The 24,493-nt window shown below is 41.2% G+C and overlaps 2 protein-coding genes across 2 annotated transcripts; one reads left to right on the top strand and one right to left on the bottom strand.

Annotated features, from left to right (window-relative positions):
- The first annotated feature begins 4,772 nt into the window (after positions 1–4,772).
- Positions 4,773–8,628, top strand: LOC133911832 (serine/threonine-protein phosphatase PP1-like). Its single transcript, XM_062354261.1, has 4 exons — positions 4,773–5,058; positions 6,459–7,018; positions 7,104–7,295; positions 8,248–8,628. The coding sequence occupies exons 1-4, from the start codon at positions 4,857–4,859 to the stop codon at positions 8,269–8,271; spliced, it is 978 nt and encodes a 325-aa protein (XP_062210245.1). The 5' UTR covers positions 4,773–4,856; the 3' UTR covers positions 8,272–8,628.
- Positions 8,629–8,910: 282 nt separating this feature from the next.
- LOC133911825 (glyoxysomal fatty acid beta-oxidation multifunctional protein MFP-a-like) lies at positions 8,911–15,387 on the bottom strand. Its single transcript, XM_062354253.1, has 18 exons — positions 14,946–15,387; positions 13,321–13,392; positions 13,126–13,191; positions 12,984–13,040; positions 12,822–12,889; positions 12,649–12,730; positions 12,477–12,532; positions 12,050–12,352; positions 11,868–11,954; positions 11,627–11,801; positions 11,399–11,520; positions 11,144–11,307; positions 10,813–11,067; positions 10,552–10,673; positions 10,323–10,444; positions 9,805–9,953; positions 9,560–9,698; positions 8,911–9,226 (listed from the first exon to the last, which is right to left on the bottom strand). The coding sequence occupies exons 1-18, from the start codon at positions 15,040–15,042 to the stop codon at positions 9,191–9,193; spliced, it is 2,172 nt and encodes a 723-aa protein (XP_062210237.1). The 5' UTR covers positions 15,043–15,387; the 3' UTR covers positions 8,911–9,190.
- Between the last annotated feature and the right edge of the window lie 9,106 nt (positions 15,388–24,493).

Raw genomic sequence — 24,493 nt, 5'->3', positions numbered from 1 at the left:
TTAACAACTACTATATATTTTTTTTCACAGAGGACTATACATATTAATATGGGGGCTACTAAAAATCACTCGACTAAAATCAGCGTATCACTTCAGTCGACGCTAGTAGCCGTTGTTTGTAGATCGAACGATCACGCACGTCGTCTTCAACCTCCCGCCAGCTCTCACGATTTCCCTCTCTCTTCGTCTCGCGTGCGCACCCCCGCCTCCCACCCTCCTCTGACCATCCCTGACGATGTCCCTGCCGCTAGGTCTGCCTCTGCCATCCCCATCGTGCTAACCAAGGCCGATGTGATGCCCCACCCCAGCCCTGGCCTCAACATCCATCTCTCGTAACCCGTGGCCGGCGGCATCCCTACTGCCTCGCCGCACTGCCCCCACCCCCGCCTCCTCCACCTAGCCTGCCTCCCTCCCCAGAACCCATTTTCTAAGCTTGCCGGCCATTAGAGCCCCCCAACAACCCAGCAACCCTAACCCTAAACCTCTTGCTGCCATTGTTGCTTTGTCAATTGAAATCGAAAGCTATTTTAGTCGACTGAAGCATAGTAAATACGTATTAATATTAACCATAATTTCAGTCTTAATTTTTTGTTTCAATATAGTATATGTGTATAGCTTTTTACCAAGAATTTGTGGGCTAATATTATTAGTTAGTTGCATCTTGAAGACTATCGTGAATGTTCACAACTACTTACGCTGAATATGGGAGTACTAGAAGCTTGGTAGCTTTGAAAAGTACAGTAACTATGCACAATTTATTCATCTGTAGTACAACAGATGGTAAGGAAGTCACCAACATCAATGAAGCACAATGAATGGTATAGGCAGCTGAATGTTTGATATGGAGTATACAACAAAAGAAAGTTGTGCCCCATATATAAGGAGTTAAGAGTATTTTCAAGATAGCCCCCATATCCTCATATGGGGTCATCCCTATAATATTCCCTCCCTATATCTCTAGTCTCTCTAACAGACTTCCCATATCTCGCCCTCCATATTCAGCATACTCTCTCTCCTATGTCACTGATAGGTGAACCCCACCTGTCATCTTCCTCTTTTCTCCCTTTTACTCTCTTTCTCCCCCTTTATCTCAATAGGGCCACAAATAGGGGGGGGGGGGGGGGTGGGAGAGGCTCCCCACAAGTAGGGGACAAAAGAGATGATATGAGGGATTGATAAATATAAGGGGTGGGATGGGAAGCTGTTGGGGGGGGGGGGGGGATTTGGGATAAAAACCCCCCAAAATGGGTATGCGGGTGGGATGGGGGCTCTCTTGGTAATGCTCTGACAATGCTGTGGTGGAACCACTTGGACAATGTAGGTGTCATGTGTATAATGTAGGTTGCCACACATAAGTTGTACAAGGGTAAATACATTACAAATAGTGTCAGTACTATTATCTACAGAGCCAGGCTAAGTGCAAATATTTGCATCTCGAGAGCAAGACTCAAGATGATATATAGACAACTAAACATCTGCTGTCTACATCCCATAGACTAGACTGAGCTATATACAGGCAACCAAACACATCTAAAGATTTCGAACTCAGCAGGAGGACCCAATGAGGAGAGGGAGACATAGCTCGGTCCAATCTTAGCAAATCAACGGACAACATTATCAACCAGAGTCAATCGATGGCTGTCAGTAAGTTGATGACGTTGCACAGTAAAAATTGAGAGAATGAACCGCTTTTACTATATAGTAGATATTTATATTTCATGAAATAAACTTGGCGATTTCATTTGGACTGAGCATGCAATTTCAACGAAGGATGAACCATAGGCAACTTAGCAATTGCATTCATCCTATCAACTATCACGATAGACAGTTTTCACCGACCGATGGATGACGAGCTAGGTTTTATGACCTTGCAGTTTGGATTACATGCGATAAATATGTGTTGAGGGAATAGGTCATCGGGCTCCTCAAACTCAAGACATCAGCCTGTGGCTAGTTAAAAGGGATGGTGACTTTTGAAAAAATCATTGGAAAATCTGGTGTTTATTTTAGAATTGAAATAATTCCAGTTGAACCCTCGAAGCATTCATTATTGTGTACTATGAATGAAAACCAAAGAAAAAAAGAAAAAAAGTAAAGATATAATGTGAATGCAAGATATAAAAGAAAATATTCTCAACTGAACATGGTCTAGCTTGGTTACATCTTCTTTTCCTAGAGCTTCCCATTAGACCGCATCACGCTCATTGGGGTTCGGGGATGCAGAATTATATGGTTTTCGAAGGTGATTGAGACATTGACCTTATTTTCTTGTCTCATTCGGTCTTTGATCTAATCCAACCGCTGGTAGTTGAATTGTCCAACGATTGGATCTTGGATCAAATCTCCCCAACAACCTCCGCCTGCAAGTCAAGATTTGTCCTCGAGGTTGCCATGGTTATCCATAGAGCGAAATTTAGATACTTTTTTCGTTAATATTCCTTCACGTTATATTGTGTTTTCCTACTTAGCTGTATTTGGTAGCTTTTGGAAGGATATTATATTATTTCAAATTAAAAAGCTTTTTTAACGAACGGGTAAAAAAGTTGTCTGTTATATTGATAAAAAAAATAGTTCAACAAACAGAATGACGTTTAGTTAATTAAGAAAAAAAAGAAAAACCATAACATAACATATAACTACTTAGTTAAATTAGACCTGAGCACCACAACTCTCGACCATTTACCTTGATAGGACAGTCAACATCTGAAAAGCTTTAAGCATGCCTACGTGAACATATATTACTGCGTTCAAATGAATAGATTACAGGAGAAACCAAACCATATCAACGCTGCAGCAGATGACGCAAACCAAACCAAACCCGTTGAACAACCAACGAATTTTTCTCACCCAAACAGCCAAATCCAGTCCCCAATAATTATTTTTTTTCGGCTAGAGCGTCGAGGCAACAACCTAGCGTTGCATGGAACTTGTTTTTCCATGCTTAATGGAAAGCTACGCAGTTATTCTAGGAAAAAAAATATGTATAATTAGACCCTTCGAGATCATGCACAGAATAATTACTACGCAAAACAAATGGACGTCCTACACCAGATAACTTTTATTCATTCTTTTTAGATAATCGAAATAAGTCCAGTTGAACCCTCAAAGGATTCATTGGGCACTATATCAATGAGAATAAAAAAAAGGTAAAGAGAGAATGCGAAAGCAAGACCTCGATCTAACCAAATAAAAAAATATATTCTTGACTGAACATGGCCTAGCTTGGTTACATCTTCTTATACTAGAGCTTCGTATTAGACGGCATCACGCTCATTGGGGTTAAAGGGATGCAGAATCTTTGAATTGTCTAACGATTGGATCTTGGATCAAATCGTCCCGAGCAAGTCAAGATTTCTCCTCGAGTTCGCCTTGGGTATCTAGAGTGAAATCTAAATATGTACTTATTAATACTCCACCACGATACTATATGCAGTAGTTTTTAAAGTACTATTATATTATGAGAAATTTTACGATTCATCATCGAATAACTATCGATTCTACAATTCACCATCGAATAAATTCTATTTACTTCTATACCATCGAATAAATATTTCAGTTCCTTATATGCCATCGGATTCCGATACTACCCTCCACTGTACTGTTCAGCTCATTCTGAACAGTACCTGAGAATAAAAAAAGTCACAAAAATATGTCGATTTTTTGTGCACGCTCTATAATTCATAATCAACCCGTTTTAACTGTATTCACCTAAAAATATTGTGTAGAATTCAAACTAAAATTCTTCAAAATGTACTACTTTTGTAACTTCTTGTAATTTTTAAGCCTCATAAAAAATTTAAAAAATCTGAAAAAATTTACTAATATTCCTCTAATGTGATGTAATAATTTCTAAAATTATCTCCCGTGGTGAAAAAGTGAGTTCTTTGTAATACACAGTATTACAAAAGTAGCAAATTTTGAGAAATTTTAGTTTGAATTTTACACAGTATTTTTAGATGAATGCAGTTAAAATGAGTTGATTATGAATTATAGAGCGTGCACAAAAATCGACATATTTTTTTGACTTTTTTTTACTCTCGAGGGTACTATTTATGAACAGTACAGCAAATGGTAGTATCAGAAGCTGATGGCATATAAGGAACTGAAATATTTATTCGATGGTATAGAAGTAAACAGAATTTATTTGATGGCGAATTGTAGAATCGGTAGTTATTCGATGACGAATCGTAGAATTTCTCTTATATTATTTCACATTAAAAAGTTTTTAAAACAATTTGATAAAAAAAACTACATATTATATTAATAAAAAAATGTCTCGATTAATTAAAAAAATAAAAAAAATCACTACACAATCTATACCTACCTATCTAAACTGGACTCAGAGTACATAACTTTTAATCATCTATCTAGCTAAATTAGATCTAAAATGATCATCATCGCCACAGAAGGAAGGGCCAAAGCTAAACCTAAGACGGAGTCCATCCGAAAAGCTTTGAGCGTGTCTATATGAACATATATTACTACGTTCAAATGAATAGAATACCGGAGAAACCAAATCAAAGCGATGCATCTCGAATTCTGTATCCGGCAGCAGACGACGTAGACTAGACCAAACCAAACCCGTTGAACAACTAACGAATTTTTCTCACCCAAACAGCCAAATCCGGTCCCCAATAAATAAACAAGATCAGAATGCCTTAGCATCCGCCCGTCCATTCCCGATCCGACGGCTGATCCTGCTCGACGCGCTTTCGATGATCCATCCCTTGGCCCCTACACAACAACCCAACTATAATTGCGACCACCACCGCCACCGCCACCGTCACCATTATCCATTTCATCAATTCATCCGCGCACGCGCGCCTTCTTGGAGGTCTCCGCCTCGCGGAGGCAAGATGATGATGACGCGGGCGTCGATGGGGGCGATGGACGGGGCCGAGGTGGACGAGGTGCTGCGGCGGCTCGTCGAGGGCGGCCGCGGGGGGCGCCAGGTGCAGCTGTCCGAGGCCGAGATCCGCCGGCTCTGCGTCGAGGCCAAGCGGGTGCTGCTCGAGCAGCCCAACCTCCTGCGCATCCACGCGCCCGTCAAGATCTGCGGTGAGTCCAGCTCCTCTGCCCACGCGCGGATTTCGTTCTGATTGATTGCTGCGCTTCTTGGCTTTGGATTCGGTTTCGGGTGATTAGGGGCAAATGCTGCTTCCCGGATTCGTTAATCAATTCTCGGTCAGCAGGGACTTGGTTGACGGTCGTTCATTTTTAAAAAAAAAATAGAAAAAAAAATCTAATTTGAGCATTTCAAGGTGCTGAAATTTCCATGTTGTAAATTCCGACTCGGTCTTCTTGGCTCGTGTGGCCAATGAGCGGAGTTGGCACGGTCACGTTTTCGGTACGCTTGGTCTATATCCTTTCCTACATATCGGGAGGCAGGAAGCCACATTTTCGTTTTCGGTTAGGTGATTGCGTTTTGAACATCTCTGGTAGGAAGGAGACCGCACTTCTGGATGGCAGTTTCTGCACGCTTTGTGCCTTTTGGGTAATGCTGGGTTTCCAAGTGTACTGCCATTAGAGGATTGTGGAACTATCTATATCTCTGGAGGGAAGAAGTGCTTTGTAGGACGAATTATTGCTGTTTACTTGTTGATGTTGGAGGTTGGTAGTCTCGTTTATGGTTGTCTGCGGAGCGGGGTTTTTTTTCCCCCTTCCTGGGCCTCCCATGAGTCCGGATTTTGTAGTCATGACAAAGTTGGTGTGCAAAGTAAGGCTTGACTTGTGTGAATTGCACGGTTGATGGATGGTCTGCTAGGTGGTTTGGAGGAATGATTATATAGTTATATGCTTCACCTGAAAGTTGCTTCATATTGCACTAATTGGAGATACCTTCATAATGTATTGTAATACCATTCTGGTCACAACTACTAAACATCATATATTTATGAGTCATCTACTTATCTATCCACTTCTTTAGCTTCGGTTGCCACTTAGACCCTGTTTGGCAGGGCTCCAACTCCCAGCTCAACTTCAGATCTTGAGTTTGTAGGCTAAGATAAAATGGTTTGAGTCTCTATTCTTAGACTAAAATGGAAACAAAATGGCTCATCTAATCACTCTTGGTGCACCCACAGCTCCAACTCCACGAATTATTGGAGCTAGAGTTCTACCAAACAAACCCTTAACTAGTGGGCTACACCATGACCTGATAAATAGTTATTTGATGGGTGTATTTATTTTGACTAGTGCATAACGTAATAATTTCAAGATTTCTTCCTTTCCCAAATGTAGTGCAAGGATGGTGATTTTGTTTCTATGCAGCTATCAACTTACTTTTGTCTTTGTATTTTTTCACTGTGGTTAAAATATTCATAGATGGGTCGACACATTGTTATCCTCTGTGGTCATGTCTACCTGCATTTCTAGAGATATCACCCATGATCATATTTAGTATTTTCTCATGTTTCAGAACTTTTCCTTAAAGAACAAACTTGCAATTTGACGTGCAGGTGATATTCATGGTCAGTTTGTTGATCTTCTGAGGCTATTTGATTTGGGTGGTTATCCTCCAACTTCGACTTATCTATTCCTTGGAGACTATGTGGATAGAGGGAAACAAAGCTTGGAAACAATATGTCTGCTTCTGGCGTACAAATTGAAGTACCCTGATAAGATTTTCCTGTTAAGGGGTAACCATGAAGATGCAAAAATTAACAGAGTTTACGGTTTTTATGATGAATGTAAGAGGAGATTCAATGTTCGATTATGGAAGATATTCTGTGATTGCTTCAACTGCTTGCCTATGGCAGCCCTTATTGATGACAAAGTACTGTGCATGCATGGCGGCATCTCACCTGAGTTGAAAAGCTTGGATCAAATAAAGGATATTGAGAGGCCTGCAGAAATTCCTGACTATGGTCTTCTGTGTGATTTGCTTTGGTCTGATCCTAGTTCTGACACACAGGGGTGGGGGGAGAGTGATCGAGGTGTTTCTTGCACATTTGGTGCAGATAAGCTTATAGAGTTTTTGGAGAAGAATGATCTTGACCTTGTATGCCGAGCTCATCAGGTAAGCAGAAGTAGTTTGACCTTGTTTTATTTTTTTCTAGTGAGATTTATATAACAATTGTAACATGAATGTCGCTACTCCCTAGGTGGTGGAAGATGGCTACGAGTTCTTTGCACAAAGAAGACTAGTGACGATATTTTCAGCTCCAAACTACTGTGGGGAGTTTGATAATGTCGGTGCTCTATTGAGCATAGATGAAAGCTTAATGTGCTCATTTCAGATCTTGAAGCCAAAAGAAACAGGTGCACCACATTCAAGGAAACCAATTCCAAACAAGGTAATTTTCAAGCTTCAAATGATTTCACCATAAACAACACATTGGGCAACTAGGAAATGGATTCTCAGTGAGCTATCATTATGAAACTATAATAGTTGAAAATCTTTAGAATTATTTTCTTGTGCACTATATTTTTTTTATAAAAGTTTTTTGATCCTGCCTCTTAGTTTTGAAGTTCTGTATGTGCCTTTTTTCGCCTCACTTGTATGTAGGTTCGGACCTATATTGCCTTTGCCACAAGGATATGTTTTGAGACTTGGGAGTGGGTTATTGGCACTTTACTGTTCAAATGAACAGTTCTTAACTAGCATAGTAAACATCTACCAATTAGCACATGAACAGATTATATTACCTGAGGCATACCTTCCGATGTACTATCTTAAATAGCATATATACATTAATTTCCGTGTTTTTTATGCCATTGGACCCAGCATACATGAAATCAGTTAACTAATTTTTCATCTACTTGTGGTTGTCATGCCGGAGTGACTTGATATTAATGGCTTGGTCCGCATATGACAACCAGGGATTTAAATCTCTAGTCTGGCCGAGATTTTCTTTTGGTGTCCAAATTACATCTTGCACCATCACGTCCATTCAGAATCTGCCCTCCTTTTTCCGTTCTGGTGAAACCATAAATCCAGTCGTATCTTTTAGTCAACTTTTTAAAAACATAAAAGTGATTATCTGATGGTATCTTTTTCCCTGGGGTTGATGTAATCTGCCACTAGTGTACAAAACCTTGAATGTTTAAATTCGAACAGCGTTCTTATAATGCATCGGCGTCCTAGTAATAGTTATATTACATTATGTCTTGCATGTTTTCATTCGTACTTCAATCCTATCTTGGTCTCAATGCACCTTCATTTTTTTCTCTCTGCAAGCTAAATTATCTCAAGTTTATTGCGATGCTTATCTGTTCATATACTTCTTTTGCCCTTTTGCTTAACAGACACCACAAAGAGAGAACGTTTAACTTGTATCCAGGTAAGTAGTCACCACTGTTGTCAGCTCGAAGGGGGTGATCTCGTTATGTCTCGGATCCACCAGGGCATGGCATTAGGCATTCTACAGCCGATTTCTATTATCCTCTGGAGTGTGCAGTGGCAGGACTCTTGGCCACTTGCTCAATGTGTGTGGACTCAATTGTCGATACTCCATTCTTATGTACAGCTGTGTTTCTGACTCAAGCATTGTCTGTTCCGATAGTTGCCTTGCCACCGCTGCAATGTCCGGTGGGCAGTCCGTTTTGTTGTGTAACATTACGCATACGTGTGGCGCGATTGTGCTTATATTTCTGTCTGTCCATGGTCACACATGTTGAAGAAGAAAAGCTTTGTGCAAAAGAAGAAACCAAAAGGGCTCACAGTAGCACACGTTTATAAATGCATGTCCTACTTTTCAAAATGTATATTATGTTATATTACAGCTTCAAGATGACTATCAACCCATTTTTTGCTTACACATGTCGTTCCTAAGGCCTTGTTTAAAACGCAGGGATTTCACAGCAATATTGTTGGTATTTTACAGTAAACAGTTCGTAAGCAGAAATATTCTCATGTTTCGAGAGGGACCATTTAATTTTATTAGGAATTTCAACAGAAATAGCTAAAAATTGAGAAAAACATTCTCACATTTATTTTTGATACTACGGATACGAGAAGATTTGCACGTTAATTTTTTACAGGAGGGAATAAAAATACATTGTATTCCATGGCTGATCATCTACGCGTGCAATTGTGTCCCCACAACAATAGCACTGGTCCATTTCGGGATACTCGTGTGCTTCAGTTTCTTCTATCCTAACAATGTGACTGGAATTACTCGGTTACTTGACTGGAATTCTATTATTCCGTGTAACTCCCTCGGTTGACAATGAAAACTGGATGTTCATCTTATAGCCGAGCCTGTACCTGCTTTGCTGGTGCGCTCTGCAAATGAAATTTTAGTTCCAATCAGATGCTACACGAATAACATAACCGCATTATCAGAAATAGACCAAAAAAAGTGAACAGAGAACTTTGCGTGTGCACCTAAGTACATTAGCATTTAACGTTAGCACACTAGTATTTTGTAAATCATGCTAATGAGCAATATTCTGTGTATGACTGTATGACATGTAGCCTATACCATCAATTTCCATAAACATGTATAAAAAACTATGTAAGTCGAAATTGTCTTTTTCTTAATGTATATCTGAAAGCTGTGAAGACTATAAATATGTATAAAAGAATTGCTGCTGCGAAAGAAAATGGCTCGCTTACCAGAGGAATCCCTTTAGCAGCTCTTTCAGCAAGGTAAGAGCAAGGCTTGAAGAAGTCACCATACCGCTTTGTCCAATCCTCCAGCTTGGCATGGATGTACTTTGCACCGATGGAATCTGCCCAGAACAAGACACCTCCCCTGGTTGAGCAACGAAAAGAGTGTGAGCAGTTATTCAGTTATACAATGCAAACGGACCGGCGTTCAGTTACAAGAGGCAAATTGGACCGGAGTTCTCAAAACGAACCTGTAAGGTGGGAATCCCATGCCAAAGATTGAAGCGATGTCAAGGTCAGAAGCCTTGACTGCGATACCCTCATCAAGGACACGGCAGGCTTCATTTATCACTGGGAAAAACACCATCTCAACTATGTCTTTCTCGCTTAGCTTCATCAACTGGCACAATAGGACCAAACTTTTTAGCATTAGAAGTAACCTGTACCGAATGTTCTAATACTTAGTCGGCACCACAGTTCCCTTAGTAACTTCATTTTGTTTCCAAACCACAATTCGCATTTCAAATATAGAAGGCCGCATATTAGTAACACCATATCTTGAGGTGCACTATTGTTATCAGGATCGATGAAATTGTATACTAATGCCATCTTTTCAACTGCCATGCATTACCCAAATGTATGAAGCCCCAACCACGAAATCATTCTATTGCTACACATTACCCAATATATACACTTCTAAGAAAAAAGCTGCAGATTTCTCTACGAGTAATAAAAGAGAGTAGATAATCGTGAGATTGTGAAACCAAACCTCACGATCTGGTGTAACTCCTGCCATGCTCCTAGACTGTTCAATATACTTCATAATTTCAGGATCAGGAGTGGCCTTCCTCTTGTCCTCATATTTGTAAAACCCCTTTCGAGTGGCTTCACCTGAGTTAACATTGGTAGGTTGAGGTAAAACATTTCAGAAACTAATAAAGATAGGGGCAAAGAGAACAAGCAGAAGTCAAATAAGAGTGTTGTTTCATTATTTTTACCTGCCCTTTTGTCCTCCATCATCAGAGGAATCAGCATTGACTTGTAGACCCTCTCCGGGAAGTTTTCAAGGTATTGCATACCAGTGGCCACAGCAACACCAAAACCAACCAAATCTGCCAGCCTGGACACAAGTAACAGAAATAGAGCAACAAGTTTGAGTCCATCTGATATCACTCAACAGCACACATCATATGAAACATTGACAAGATTATACAAATTTATAGATTGCAAGCAATAATAGAAAAAATCTATTATCTGACCTGAATGGACCCATGGGCATTCCAAATTTGGTACACGCACGATCAATCTTATAAACATCCATACCACGATCAACAAACAAGAGCGCTGATTGAGTGTAAGGAAAGAACATCCTGTTAACTGCAAATCCAGTACAGTTCCCAACCACTATTGGTGTTTTCTTAATCTTCTTCCCAACATCCAGCAAGTCAACAACAACTTGTGGTGAGGTGTGCTGGGTACGGACTATTTCCAGAAGTGGCATTATATGCGCAGGACTACATAATACAATAATAATAAGTCAATGTAGGGTCTTGCAAAGAAATAATCATGCATCAATGTCCACTGCATTACCTGAAGAAGTGTGCACCGACAATACGATTGTGAGACTTTGTTTTCTCTCCAATTAGATTAAGATCAATTGTAGAAGTGTTAGTAGCAAGGACACAATGGGAAGGACAGTACTTCTCCAAGTCAGCAAATATTTGCTGCTTCAACTTCACATTCTCAATAACTGCCTGCCATTATGAGAAGCAAATGAATAAGGATAACTGAGCTGACTAAAACAAGCAATTAAAATTTGGTGCATGAATAAGGGTAAAGAGTTGCCTCGATGACTAGGTCCACATCTTTGAAACTTTCATAATCAAGGACACCTGTGACAAGAGACAGAGCCTTCTCATATCTCTCCTCGGTCATTTTCCCTTTCCTCACCCTACTCTGCAAATTGGCTGGTGAAACAAAATAGTGAGTCAGTTTATTTTTAACTGCGCTGGTATAGAAGTACCATGCAATTCTCCAAAGAGTAGGCAGGATGTAAGATGGTGAATGTTACACCTTTGATCCTGTCAATTCCAGAATTTAGGAACTTCTCATTTACTTCTTTAAGTATCACAGGATAATTACTTAATATCATTGCGGTTGCAATTCCAGAACCCATAAGCCCACCACCTAAAATGGCGACTTTAGTTATTTTCCTAGGCATCAACCCCAAGTCTGTAGCACCAGGAATCTGTTGCATATAAGAAAGGTTAAGACATTGTATGATTCATATTAAAACTAAAAAGGTTCCTCATACCTTTGAGGTTGCCCGCTGAGAAAAGAACACATGAACTAGGCTTTTACAAGTATCCGAGAAAAGCAGGTCCTGGAAAGCAGTTGCTTCCTGCATTTTCATTAAGCAAGTGAATCCAGAATTTTGTAAGTGCTGTTTCCATAAAAAAATAAAAAGCTGGTTGAAACATGAGAAATATCAAGTACCTTCCAGAGCCCAGCTCGAGGTCCTGCAACTATACCTTCTTCAATGACATCAATACAAACAAGTGGGTGATGAAGATTAGCTGCCTGCTTTTGAGCTTGAGCTCTTGCAAACTTCAGAATATCCCTTGCCTCACCAAGTGGTTCTAGCTTGTCAGTCTTGTAAAGACTTTTGATCCAGGGCCTTTTTAGTTCACATATATCCAAAGCCCATTGACGAGCAGTATTCACCAAATCATTGGGAGAAACTAAGGCATCAACCAGACCCAGTTGGTGTGCCTCGCCACCCTTGATTGGCTTTGATAGCTGGTAAAATGATATTCCTTTTTTTAAAAAAAAAATTGGAGTAGGTGCAAGAATGCAAACATATATCATCGCAGGAAAAAAATCCTTAGGCTCAAGAAGCAAAGAAAAATGCAGCAGAGCTCACCAGCATCATTTCCAGAGATTTTGTCAGTCCAACAAGACGGGGGAGCCGCTGTGTTCCTAAAAGTTAAGAAACAGGCAAAGCATATAGTGAAAGGATCCTCAGTAATGAATCACTTGATACCTAGTACATAAAACAATTCTACCATAAATAGAAGAGACAAATATAAAATTACCTCCAAATCCAGGAATAACTCCGAGTTGAAGTTCTGGAAGACCTAATTGAGCTGTGGGAGTCGAAATGCGTGCATGGCATGCCTAATGGATACGTAAAACTTTTCATTAATGTTCTCACATAAGAAATAGTGAAATTTAATTGACAAGTGACAACGATAAAGCAAGGAAGTACCATGGCAACTTCTAATCCTCCACCAAGAGCAAGGCCATCAATTGCTGCAACCGATGGCTTTGTCGCAGCTATTAAGGAAAATACATAAGAAAAATGATCAACACAATTCTTCAGCAGAAAAATAATGAAAAGCGAATCGAGAAAGGTGAATGAATCAGATACCTTCTACAGTATCTGTGAGAATATCTATTGCTATGTAACCAACCTTTGGTTGCACCGCTGTTAAAAATAACAAAACAGTTAAGATAGTGATGAGAACTGTAGAGTGGATGATGCAGGAATTAAGATGAAAAGTATAACACACTTTGTCCTCCCTGAACACCACCGAAGGAACTAATATCAAATCCTCCTGAAAATTTCCCTCCTTTCCCTGTCATAGGTTATAAAAGAAATGTTGTCGTCATTGAAACAGGCGGAGGGGGGATGGGAGGTGCTGTGTTTGTGCCTTTGCCTCAAACAGTGGCACTAGTATTGCCTATAAGAATAAACTGCTCTGTACCTGTAACAACAATGGCTTTGACATCGCTTCTTCGAAGAGCTTCTTCATAGCTTTCTTTTAAGCTATGCAAGACTGAAAGCAAAAAAATGCAATAGTGAAACAACAAAAGAAAAAGAAGTTACCAGTTATCTACTAAAGCACATTATAAGACTAAATTAGTACATTGAATCTAATGATTTGAGCTTCATTCTGAATGTCTGGTATACAGATGTATTTGACTATTTGAGGCTTGTCCTACATATGTATACGTCTACGAGGAAACAGCTATAATGTTGGTCAATTGTTTGAATGTATAAATTATCTGGTCATGGAAGACACAGTCGCATTACTTCAAAACTTGCAATATGCCATATATTTTTTGTGCAACATTATGCTTTCTAGTACATTTATTATCATTATTGTTTTCTCATCATCTTTTTAGTTAGATCTTGTGGGTTTCATCTCTAGCCTACCCCAACTTGCTTGGACAAAGGCTTTGTTGTTGTTGTTGTTGTTGTTGTTGTATTATGCTTTATAGTGATTGCCAACTTTTATTATATTGACTATGGTTCATATACAACCAACACTTCATGAAATATTTTTCCAACCCCATTTATTTAACAAAGGGAATGTGTCAGCTGCAAACCAAGGGCATATTTAATATTGAATCCAAATTCTAAAGTTTCCTAGAGCAATCCACTCATTCAAACTGGGAGTAAGTGGGTGAAAACAAGCAAAACAAGGTAGAAAGCATATCTTTTGCCTCAAGAAGATACTTTCCTATTTAAATATTCAAGTTATAAGATATCTAATTACATAATATGTCAGTTCACTCGTGTCATTTTCACAATTAAACTCACAAGGCACACGCTCAGCAGTCATCAATGCTGTAAAACGAATATCAAACTTTGTCACAGGAAGCTGCATTTGATGGCCTCATTGTTATAACTAACAACATTGAAAGTCCAGTGGAGAATTTATTATAAGGAGAAATAAAGCAACACAACCAACTTCAAAAAAAAAAAAAAAAAAAAATCAACTGACCAAGTAGGTTTTCACATAAACAATATGTGTTGCGATTCATCTATTGTGGAATAGCTCAACTTGATTGAATTGGAAATTTAGTTTCAGTCACTATTTATTCGCATGAACAAAAAAAAGAAACAACTTGCAGAACTCTGCATACTGAACACAAGAACAGCATAATCCCCAGAATTTTAATTAAAATAATTCAGAAGTGACAATACAAAAGAGCTAAATACCACAGTTCTGAGAAGATACTTTGATCACACCATGATAAAGGGCAAACGCAAAGGAAACATCTTCTTACTAAGGTTGATATTTCACAGCGTGTAACTTAAATTAGAGAAAATTAGCCAAGTATTAGCCTAAATACAAAACTTGAAGAGCACCACCCTAATTCTACAGCTCCGCTTGCCCCAATCTTGAATCAGACAGATCACAAAAACGAAATTAAGCCAAGCGACAGCAACAATCCACAAAAAGGAGACACTTTTACATATCCCTTCATCGAATTCGACCACCCGCTGACCTCAAACGCCCGATCTTGCATCAAACGGCCGGTCACCCAAAAAAAATCAAGAAAACAGATTTGGGGGAGGACAGGTAGGGACGGTGTACCATACCATCGATGGAGAGCGAGTTGACGGGCGGGTTGCAGATGGTGATGACGGCGACGCCGTCGGCCCCCACCTCCAGCTCCGTCCTCCCCTTCGCCGCCATCGCCGCCGCGATCTCTGCTCCGATGGTTCAAGGTTTCTTGCTTGCTGCTGTTGATTTCTTGCACTTATGGTTCTGTCGGAGTTGGGAGCTGGCAAGCAACTACTAGTGTTGGCATTTATCTCCAATTATTTGTGGCGCGTACGGCAGGCGGTTGCCGCGCTGACGCGATCTATCTCATCTCATCTACTGCTTATGGGACTCCACTTCGGCAACGAAAAGGATTTTTGGATTAGGATAACATTGTTGATCTGAAGATCTCCGCTTGTATAGTCGTGTTCGTCTTGGACCTTTTCAAAAAAAAAAAAATCCAGGAAAATATATTTGTTGTTTTACATCGAATTGTTGCAAATATCGTTTGAAAAGAAAGTCAAGCGAGAGAGCGTATATGAAACTTAGAGTTGTACGGACCATGGAAACAGGTGAAACAAGAAACTTGTTGGGAAGTTACGATCGTTGCAGATACTTGTTGCGTGACGCTCTCAAATATCCGTTCCCATCCCTGGGAAAAAGAAGTATATCCGCTCCGTGGCCCACGAGCTCACGACAAACTTTTGATTTAGACAATATACGTGGTGGTATTTACGAAATTAGATAATATATCGGCGTATTTGTAAATCTAGTACTCGTATTCGCTACTCAAAATCCGAAAATTGACTTGCAGTAACTCAAATTCTGAAAACACCCCGACCCCACAGCTTTCGGCAACTCAGGTGCCGAATATGGCACTGTTCACCGTATTCGGCACCTCAGTTGCCGAAATCTCCCCGTATTCGGCAATTGAGACGTCGAATACAGCGAACATGCCGTATTCGGCACTGAGTTTCTGAAATCAGCCGGCCGCTTCTCATCACGCCAAGTCTTTTGGCCGCGTCACGTCAAACGCTTTTTTTCCGTGAGCACCCATGCGTGGTGATGCTTTCGGCGAGCTGGTGATTTTTTCATGCATGTACTCAGTTTAACATCCCGTGCTATCGCTTTTTGCTTTCGGTGCCATGTGGTCGAGTCACGTCTCGTCGTGTCGTTGCTTTGGTCGCATGCGGTGCGTAGAGGAGAAGGGTGTCGATGCTTTCACGTCCAATGCTGCATAAAATGAAGTCGCTGGTAGAGGAGAAAGGAGCACTAGAGGGAGCAGCAGTAGAGCAGAGTAGGGAGAAGAGAAGGGAGCAGCAGAGGAGGAACGCGAGGAGCATCAGCAGAGGAGCAGCAGCTCAAGTATAGAAAGCAGCAGAAGAGGAGCAACGCGAGCAGTAGCAACGCCAATTTAACACTTCGAGAGCGCTCACTTTCGTACCGGTTAGTTCTTAGATTACCTAGTTAATACTTAGGTTAGTAATAGTATTTAGAGTAATTAGCTTATTTGGTTAGTCCGTTCAGAAGTAGATTAGTTCTTTCTGAAGTAGATTGTTTAATCCGTTCAATTACATTTATTTAATTATATTAATTTGATAAATTAGAGTACTTTGATTATATGAATTAGATTATTTAATTACGTTATTAGAGTACTTAGATTATTAAATTAGAGTACTTAGAGTACTTAGTTTATTTAATTAGAGTACTTAGTTTATTTAATTAGAGTACTTAGATTATATGAATTAGATTATTTAATTACGTAATTAGATTACTTAGATTATTTAATTAGAGTACTTAGAGTACTTAGTTTATTTAATTAGATTATTTGATAAATTAGAGTATTTAGATTAATTAATTACAATGCTTAGTTTGATTATATGAATTTGATTAGTCTGTATAATTAGATTATTTAATTAGTTTGATATCATGAATTTCTTTCAGCATTGTAATTAGATTGTGTTCTTAGTATAATTATATGAATATCATTATCCAGTAAAATTATAAAAAATTACGTGTACCTTTGTTTAGCAGATACAATATGATTTTTCATATTTATTATGGAGAACGTCTCGCTGTTTTGCACGGGAGGCTCGTAACAATTCAAAACTGCCAGAACATAAAGAGTTCGGTTGAGATACCTATTGACCTAGATGGCCTGAAATCACATGTTATGAGCCTTTTGCATGTGAACCAACAGTCTCATACTGTTGTCCTGGAGGTAATGCGGCCACGGCTTGTTCCAAACAGCTCGGTCGTTGTCCAGATGTTGCTCGAGATGGGTAGAAACAACGTATGGGCTTTTTACTCACGCAAGGCATTGGAGGAGAACTTTGATATGGGGGTGTACGTAAACATAGTGCCACGACTAGTGCAAGGTGATGCAGTGACTACCGTGGAAGGCTCAGGCCAGCAGGTGATGCATGAAGAGGATGGAGGGCATGTCGGGGAGGGCAGTTCTAGTAGAGCGGGAGCTAGAGTGGACCCTTCTGAGGTCGATGCAGGATGCATGGATGATGAAGCCAGTGGTAGCGGGGATGAAGAAGCTGTTGACAATGATGAACCGGTGCCGGCGATCCAGTACTTTTGTGGTACTGGGCTGTTGGATTGTGCCTTCGTTGAGTATAACACCTTATCTAACTAGGGATACCAGAATAGCGACATTCAGGTCGGGCAACAGTTTCGTAACAGAGGGGAGGTCATCCACTTTATTAGCAACTATGCTGTAATAACAAGAAAGGACCACAAGTGCGCCCGGTCTAACCCTACGGAGTATGAGGTAAGGTGTACCAAGCACCCGAATTGCCCTTACTTCGTACGAGCACATTAGCCGAAATATGAGAACTATTTTGTGAAGTAGACACACCACACATACATACAGCGAAGAGGCTATTAGGAATGTGAGCCACGCCGTTGATGCAAGGTTCATAGCCTAACTCCTCATCACCTTTATTGGCACGGAAATTTTTTTGTCGCCAAAATCGATTATGGGGGAGGTGCACACTAAAACTGGCATGCTTATCAATTACCACACCGCGTGGCGAGCGAAGCAGAATGTGTTGAAGATGCTGTTTGGAAGCTTCGAAGAGTCTTACAACTATGCTCCGAGGCTGCTGCAGAAGATTGCCATGACGAATCCAGGGACTCAGTGGGCCATGGCGGATGAGTTGATCAGGCTAGATGATGGGTCATATAGCACCACTGACCGATACCTCATTAGGTTATTCTGGTCCTTTGGACAATACATCGAAGCATTTAGGCATTGCAGGCCGGTTGTATGTGTGGATGTCGCATTTATGAGCGGCAAGTTTCATGGTACCCTTATGACAGCAATGACGGCGGATGCAAATAATCAGATCATTCCTCTCGCCTTTGCAATGGTTGAGAGTGAGAACAATGATAGATGGCTGTGGTTCCTCACCTTGGTGAGGATATGTATCGTGGGAAATAGGGAACGAGTTTGCGTCATCTCAGACCCCAACAAGGGCCTTTTGCATGCGTTGGACGTGCTGCATGATAGCACAAACTACTCCATTGCATGGCCTGATGTGGAGAGAAGATGGTGCATGCGACACTTGGGCGCGAACTTGTACACAAGGTACCGCAGCAAGTCGCTTGTAAAGAGATTCAAAGGGCTTTGTCTTTAGAACCAGCAGACGAAGTTCAACGAGATATGGAGAGAGTTAAATGAGACCACTCGCAAGATGATGGCAGACCAGCAAGCAGGGGAGGATCATTTGCCGACACAAATGGTTGGGAGCCAAACTATCGTTAGTCGTTCACGTGCTACGTTTAGCCAGTGGATAGCGGGGGAGTCGACGGAGCATTGGGCCCTAATCCATGACACTCACGGTGATAGGTTAGCGCATAGAATTGTAATGATCATATTGTACCGATTCTTATGCAAATAGCTGTTCTAAAATTATTGTATCCTATGTTAGGTACACCATCATGACAACGAACATAGGGGAGGTGTTCAACAATATCCTAAAGGGAGTACGGGACCTCCCGTTGTGTGCCATTATTGAGCTCACATTCTACAGAACGGCGGACTACTTTCGAGACCGTGGTAATGCTACTATGAAGTGCAGCACGCGGTTCGCACCTAAGGTGGAGCAAATCATATCCAGAAGGAGGAGCAAGGCACACTTTCATCGGTCGAGGATCTACGACCTGGCCAACAATGACTTTGAGGTCATGTGCCACCGTAGGTATGCTTCAGGGTATAGCGCAGGGGACACCGTGCAACAATGTCAACTTGGGCCTAACGAGGTGAAGTGCACATGCAATAAGCCAAAACTGCACCATATCTCGTGCTCGCATGTCTTAACCGCTTGCAGGGACATAGGTGGCAATGATGGATCACAGTACGTATCACCGTACTTCACGATCGATGCATTAAGGAGCACATGGCTTCCAAAGATGCGATCCTTTAACATCGGAACCAACTACAAAGCGCTCGAGGGACCTAAGTGGGTACCTTATCCACGAGCACGACGCATAGATCCTGGAAGGCCTAGATCTATGAGGCTACAAGGTGACATGGATGAAGCAGATGCTGTTGACGGTCTACGCAGGTGCAAAGTTTGCAAACAACCTGGCCATGACAGGAGGACTTGCCCGACCCGTTAGTAAACTATCATGCCACTATCGAACTGAACTGTATTAGAGTCTTTGCATTTTATTTTGTTCTTAGAAGCTATTCGTAGACATGGTTTGTATTGTAAAATGTTATTCACCTGTTAGTTGTACTACTTATTTTGTCATATATCGTATGATACTGGCATCACAGACGTTGTATTTTTATTTGAACCATGAAGCTTGTTATTCACCTATTTATTGAACCATGGAGCTTGTAATATATTCTAATTTGTTGTTCACCTATTTGTTGAACCATGAAGCCTTAAATCATTATCATGGCTCATAGTGGTCTCCCGAGCTTCTTCAGCAGCAGTACGACGAGAACCATAGGAGAAGGATGATTTTCACAGTGCAGCAGGTACCACGTTTATATGTGCTATTTCATTACCACGATAATTTCGAACTAACTATGTACATGTATTTGATACCTCTTGCAGTTGGGTTCGTTGCGAGCCCGGAGTGTTCACAAGATTAAGGAGTTAGACCCTCGATTCTACGAGCCACTCGCACGGGCAGGACTACTACCTTTCTCTCTCATGATGGCCGGAGCTTCCATGGTGAGCGGTGGCAGGACACCTCTGCCGGCGATTGATGAGGCACTGCTCACAGGTCTCGTCGACCGGTGGCGTCCTGAAACGCACACGTTCCACTTTCCTTTTGGCGAGATGGTCGTAACACTGAGGGACGTGGTCATGCTGACCGGGCTGCTAATCAGGGGCGCCCTGTTAGTAGTTTTGCGACCAGCAAAGGAGCAGTGGAAGGGTTACGTTGAGGGCAGGTAATTGTTTGTTATGTAATGCACTTCAAATGTTGTAATCCTATTCAAGCTTCATTGACCATCTGCATCTTGTAGGTTTGGTATGCAATATGACATAAAGAATGTGGGATCTCCATGTCCTAGATTCGTGGACTGCCACAGTTCGGTCCATGCCCACCGGATGCGGACGAGGCTACAGTTATGCAGCACTATGAGGTTTACTTGTACATCCTGCTAGGAGACATCATGTTCTGCAACACGGCAGACGATTATATCGTCCCCCATATCGTATGGTTGGCGAGTCAACTCGTGTCACATCCTTATGAGCCGACATCTTACACTTGGGGATCTACTATGTTGGCTGCAATCTACAGAGGATTGTGTACTACAACCTAGCAGTCAAAGAACAAGGGATCTGCTATAGGCTGCCTACATGTGAGGAACCGTCCAGATAATATTTCAATTAGTCACTAAGTCGATCATTTGTGGAATCACGACTCTCATGACTAACCGAAATATCACCTCGGTAGTCCCAGCATGTGTTTCTTCCAGGATCGGAAACACGTCTTTACAACAAACACATCATCACAAGACAAAATAAAGAGCGAGTAATTAAAAATAAGTTACAAGTCTTTAAGCAAATTAAACTTTACAACAAAATACATGACCCAAACACCGATAGAGTATCTACGCAGCGGAATAAAATACAAGACAACAAAAGATTAATAGCACCATTTTCCCTAAGGAACTACTCCAAAATAACATCAACCGAGTAGACAGCACTACTCATGCCCTTCGCCAACATTGGCGGGCGTAAAGTAGCTAAACACAAGTTTTTCCTCACCTGGAAAACAAAATAAGCACGTGAGTACGAATGTACTCGCAAGATTTAATCCATAGTGGGCACTTATAAATAGACCGACTCCAAGGAGAATACATTTTTGGGTAAAGTAGCAAGGACTCGGCCACAAAGGGTTAAATGACATTTACCATACGAAAGAAATTTGGACTCAAGTGTAAGCACCTACACTTAACTTAACACCCTTGTACCATGAGATCATCAACATAACATAGTTGTACTTGAACCGTAGCAACTCATCATCAACATCACCATCCACTAACCATCATACCACAATAACATCCCAATATCGAATCTATATGATTGATGTGGATGGACAATAGCTTGCTCATGATCGAGAGCGCGGCAATTCGAATTGATCTTACACCCTATAGGGGGTACCTCTTTACCCACATGACACAAGGACCATTCGGCTTGCGCCACCCGCTAAAGTGCACACAAGAGGGTACTCGTGACAACCTTTCCCAATTGAGCCCTAACCATTTGAACATGCACCTATAGATGCGGAGGTCCACTAGGGCTACTCTCAAAGCACCCCAGTTACGCCTAAAGGTGTGGAGGTAACTAGAACTACTCCCTGAGCAAACTAGATACCTCTACAAGCCTATTATGCGCACACCACCTTTACGACGTTACCTCTACAAGCCTATTATGCCCACGACACCATAGGCCCACAAGCCAAAAGGTCACAGCTGCAAAAGATATTCAGCTTATCTACCATTATATCGACATGTGGTTAGTACGAAAAGTGCTAAAGCCATCGGCAACAACGGACAGTGCTTAATTGACTCAAATGGGCCTAAAGTATCTGAGACTCCCTTCTCGAGCCATCCCTATCGCCCGCTCAAATCTCGTCTCATCCTCACTGATTCACGATCTCATCATCATCTTTGTGCAATAGAAGTAATCCCTAAGCTCGCGAACGATGGTCGAACCACCGCTCAATTTCTACCAGTGACCTAAGCTTTGCTAAGCATAACGTGTTCGTTTTATGTTAGACCATTCAAAGCTATACCTAGGGTTACAAAAGATTAAGGGATAACAATACCAAGGAAAGACAATGCAATAAATAGGATCTACTCCCAAAACTGACGTACGACTTATTGACAATGCAACATACATAAAGCATACTTTATCACTGGACGCAATATAGGATCCAAAATAATGGGGTGAAAATGCTTATATGCTTTCCTTGTGGTTCAGCTTGATCACAAACAGCAAAAAAATCAACCTCTGGATCGCCCTCGATCACGCCCGCGTTAACCTCCAGTCAATCGTTCACTAAATAAGAATGCGTGCAATGATGAGTATGAAAGAGATGCGATGATATGTGCTACATGATGTATAACAGTACAAGATGCATCATAAACACAAGCTAAAGGCACAAGACATACAAAGGAACAAAGAAGATTTGTGAACTAAACAATGTTGGAAAATAACAACTGCCCAGATAGTCCGGGTTAGGCCGGAGTATCCGGGTTCAGACCCTCTGGGTGAGGCCGGACCCTCCGGGTCAACTTGGGTTCTCGGTATTTTTCTAAATCAATTGGTCCGGACTATTCGGGTTGAGCCGAATATTCTGGGCCAGTCGAGTTGTCCGGGTTATACTCCGAGAGAGGCTCTCGGTTAAATCCTAACTCAAAATAGTCCAGACTATTCGGGCTAGGATGGATACTCCAGGTTAGTTGGATTGTCCGGGTTATACTCCGAAAGAGGCTGCCGGTTAAATTTAAACTAAATTACCCGGACTCTCTGGGTGGATCTGGACACTTCAGATTCTGGTAGCCCCAAAACTCGCAACGATTCTCACGATTGATTCAAAAGTGCACGTTAAATCCCTTCCACCCAAACATGAATAAGGACTATTACAAGAGTTCTAAACTCAAAACACACTCTAAATTGTAATGATTTTTGAATAGAAATCAACGGGATGCTCGTTGTGCCACCCAGACTATCCGGGTTAGTCTGGATACTCCGGGTCCTCCAGAGAGCACTTTGCAAAGCAAAATTTTCAGTGGATTTGATTTTCATGTTAAAATCCTTACCACGTAAACATGCAAAGGTACTCATACACTAGTTCTAAACCTAATTTACTCGCTCTACGAACTCAAAACCGTAGCTCAAACTCATCCAAACATCTCATATTTGCTCTATTTCATCAAGAACACAAAGTGTTTCACCCTACTCGATTTGCAGCTCCTAAACATTGAATTCAACTAAACCAAACGTGAATTTCTACCAAGGGAAACCTAGAGAACTTACCTAAGATCCTCACCAAGGTTTGTGTCTGTCGATTTGGGGGAAGACAAAGGAATGGCTTAGAGGAGAGGTGCACAAACTGCTGAAATTTCAGAAAAAAGGTAGTGACAAATTTGATTACAACTCCCTCAAATCTTCATGCATGTGAGAACGAATTGGATGGATTGGAATCTAAGGAGGAGGGGATTGTAGTGGTAATACATGCATACCTTGAATCGTGTTCTTGAGGGGAAGATTTGAGTGGAGAAATGAGAGAGTTGAGAGAGAGGAGAGGTGTTGTCCTTTGCTCTTCCAGCTGAGAGAGAGAGCGAGTGAGGGAGAGTGAGTGGGTGAGAGAGAGGGAGGAGTAGGTTGCTGCTGGTGGTGCCCAAGGAGAGAGGAGGGATGGGGCCGGCCAGGTGGGGCCCACTCACAATAGAGAGAAGCTAGTTTCAGCTGCAGAAATTTTATTTCTCCTCTCCCTTTTCTATTAGTCTAAAAGAGAAACTCTAGTGTTTCAAAAATTCTAGAAAATTTGCGACCCGATTTCAAAATGAGATGAAACCTTTTCTAAAAGGATTCAATTACAACGCATAAGCAGAGATTTTTAACTAATGACAATTCTATGATCGGGTATTAATAAAGTACATATAATTAAACAAACCATCAACGAAAAACAAACAAAGACCAAAATGCTTAATAAATAAACATGATGATTATGATGCTAATGACATGTTTATGCTTAATGGCATGATCAGTATTTTTGGGATGTGACACTACACCTCTTACAGCTACGGAGCTGGGAGTACCTCCCGGTTTGTCGGTCTTGGGCGCTCAAAAGCTAATATCCAGTCCCCATCTCTGATGACATTACATACGACACGAGGTCTACGATGGGGTATCGGTGGATTCATACCAGACTGAGATGGAGCCAGCAGCAAGACCATGGTAGGTACTCTTGGGTGATCAGTGATCTGGATGTTCTCAGTGCTAATCTTGTGGAGTGAGATCCATAGCATATGGCACAAGTGACCAAAATTGTGACTGAAGGGCTCATCGAATCCTCTTGTTGGCTTGACTCAGACTTATGGATGACAAAATGCTTCTTG

Source organism: Phragmites australis, chromosome 1, assembly GCF_958298935.1.
Source record: "Phragmites australis chromosome 1, lpPhrAust1.1, whole genome shotgun sequence".
Taxonomy (NCBI): domain Eukaryota; kingdom Viridiplantae; phylum Streptophyta; class Magnoliopsida; order Poales; family Poaceae; genus Phragmites; species Phragmites australis.
Note: the sequence above shows the minus strand (reverse complement) of the source record. Positions and strands in the feature narration are given on the sequence as shown.

What these genes read in the sequence shown, in the direction of transcription:
- LOC133911825 (XM_062354253.1), bottom strand. Translation starts at nt 15,042, where the DNA reads ATGGCGGCGAAGGGGAGGACGGAGCTGGAGGTGGGGGCCGACGGCGTC. An exon ending in TCTCACAGATACTGTAGAAG is followed by an intron (nt 12,890 to 12,983) that starts GTATCTGATTCA and finishes TTTCCTTAATAG; the next exon opens with CTGCGACAAAGCCATCGGTT. An exon ending in AGTTATTCCTGGATTTGGAG is followed by an intron (nt 12,533 to 12,648) that starts GTAATTTTATAT and finishes CTTAACTTTTAG; the next exon opens with GAACACAGCGGCTCCCCCGT.
- LOC133911832 (XM_062354261.1), top strand. Translation starts at nt 4,857, where the DNA reads ATGATGATGACGCGGGCGTCGATGGGGGCGATGGACGGGGCCGAGGTG. An exon ending in TTGTATGCCGAGCTCATCAG is followed by an intron (nt 7,019 to 7,103) that starts GTAAGCAGAAGT and finishes GCTACTCCCTAG; the next exon opens with GTGGTGGAAGATGGCTACGA. An exon ending in GGAAACCAATTCCAAACAAG is followed by an intron (nt 7,296 to 8,247) that starts GTAATTTTCAAG and finishes TTTGCTTAACAG; the next exon opens with ACACCACAAAGAGAGAACGT.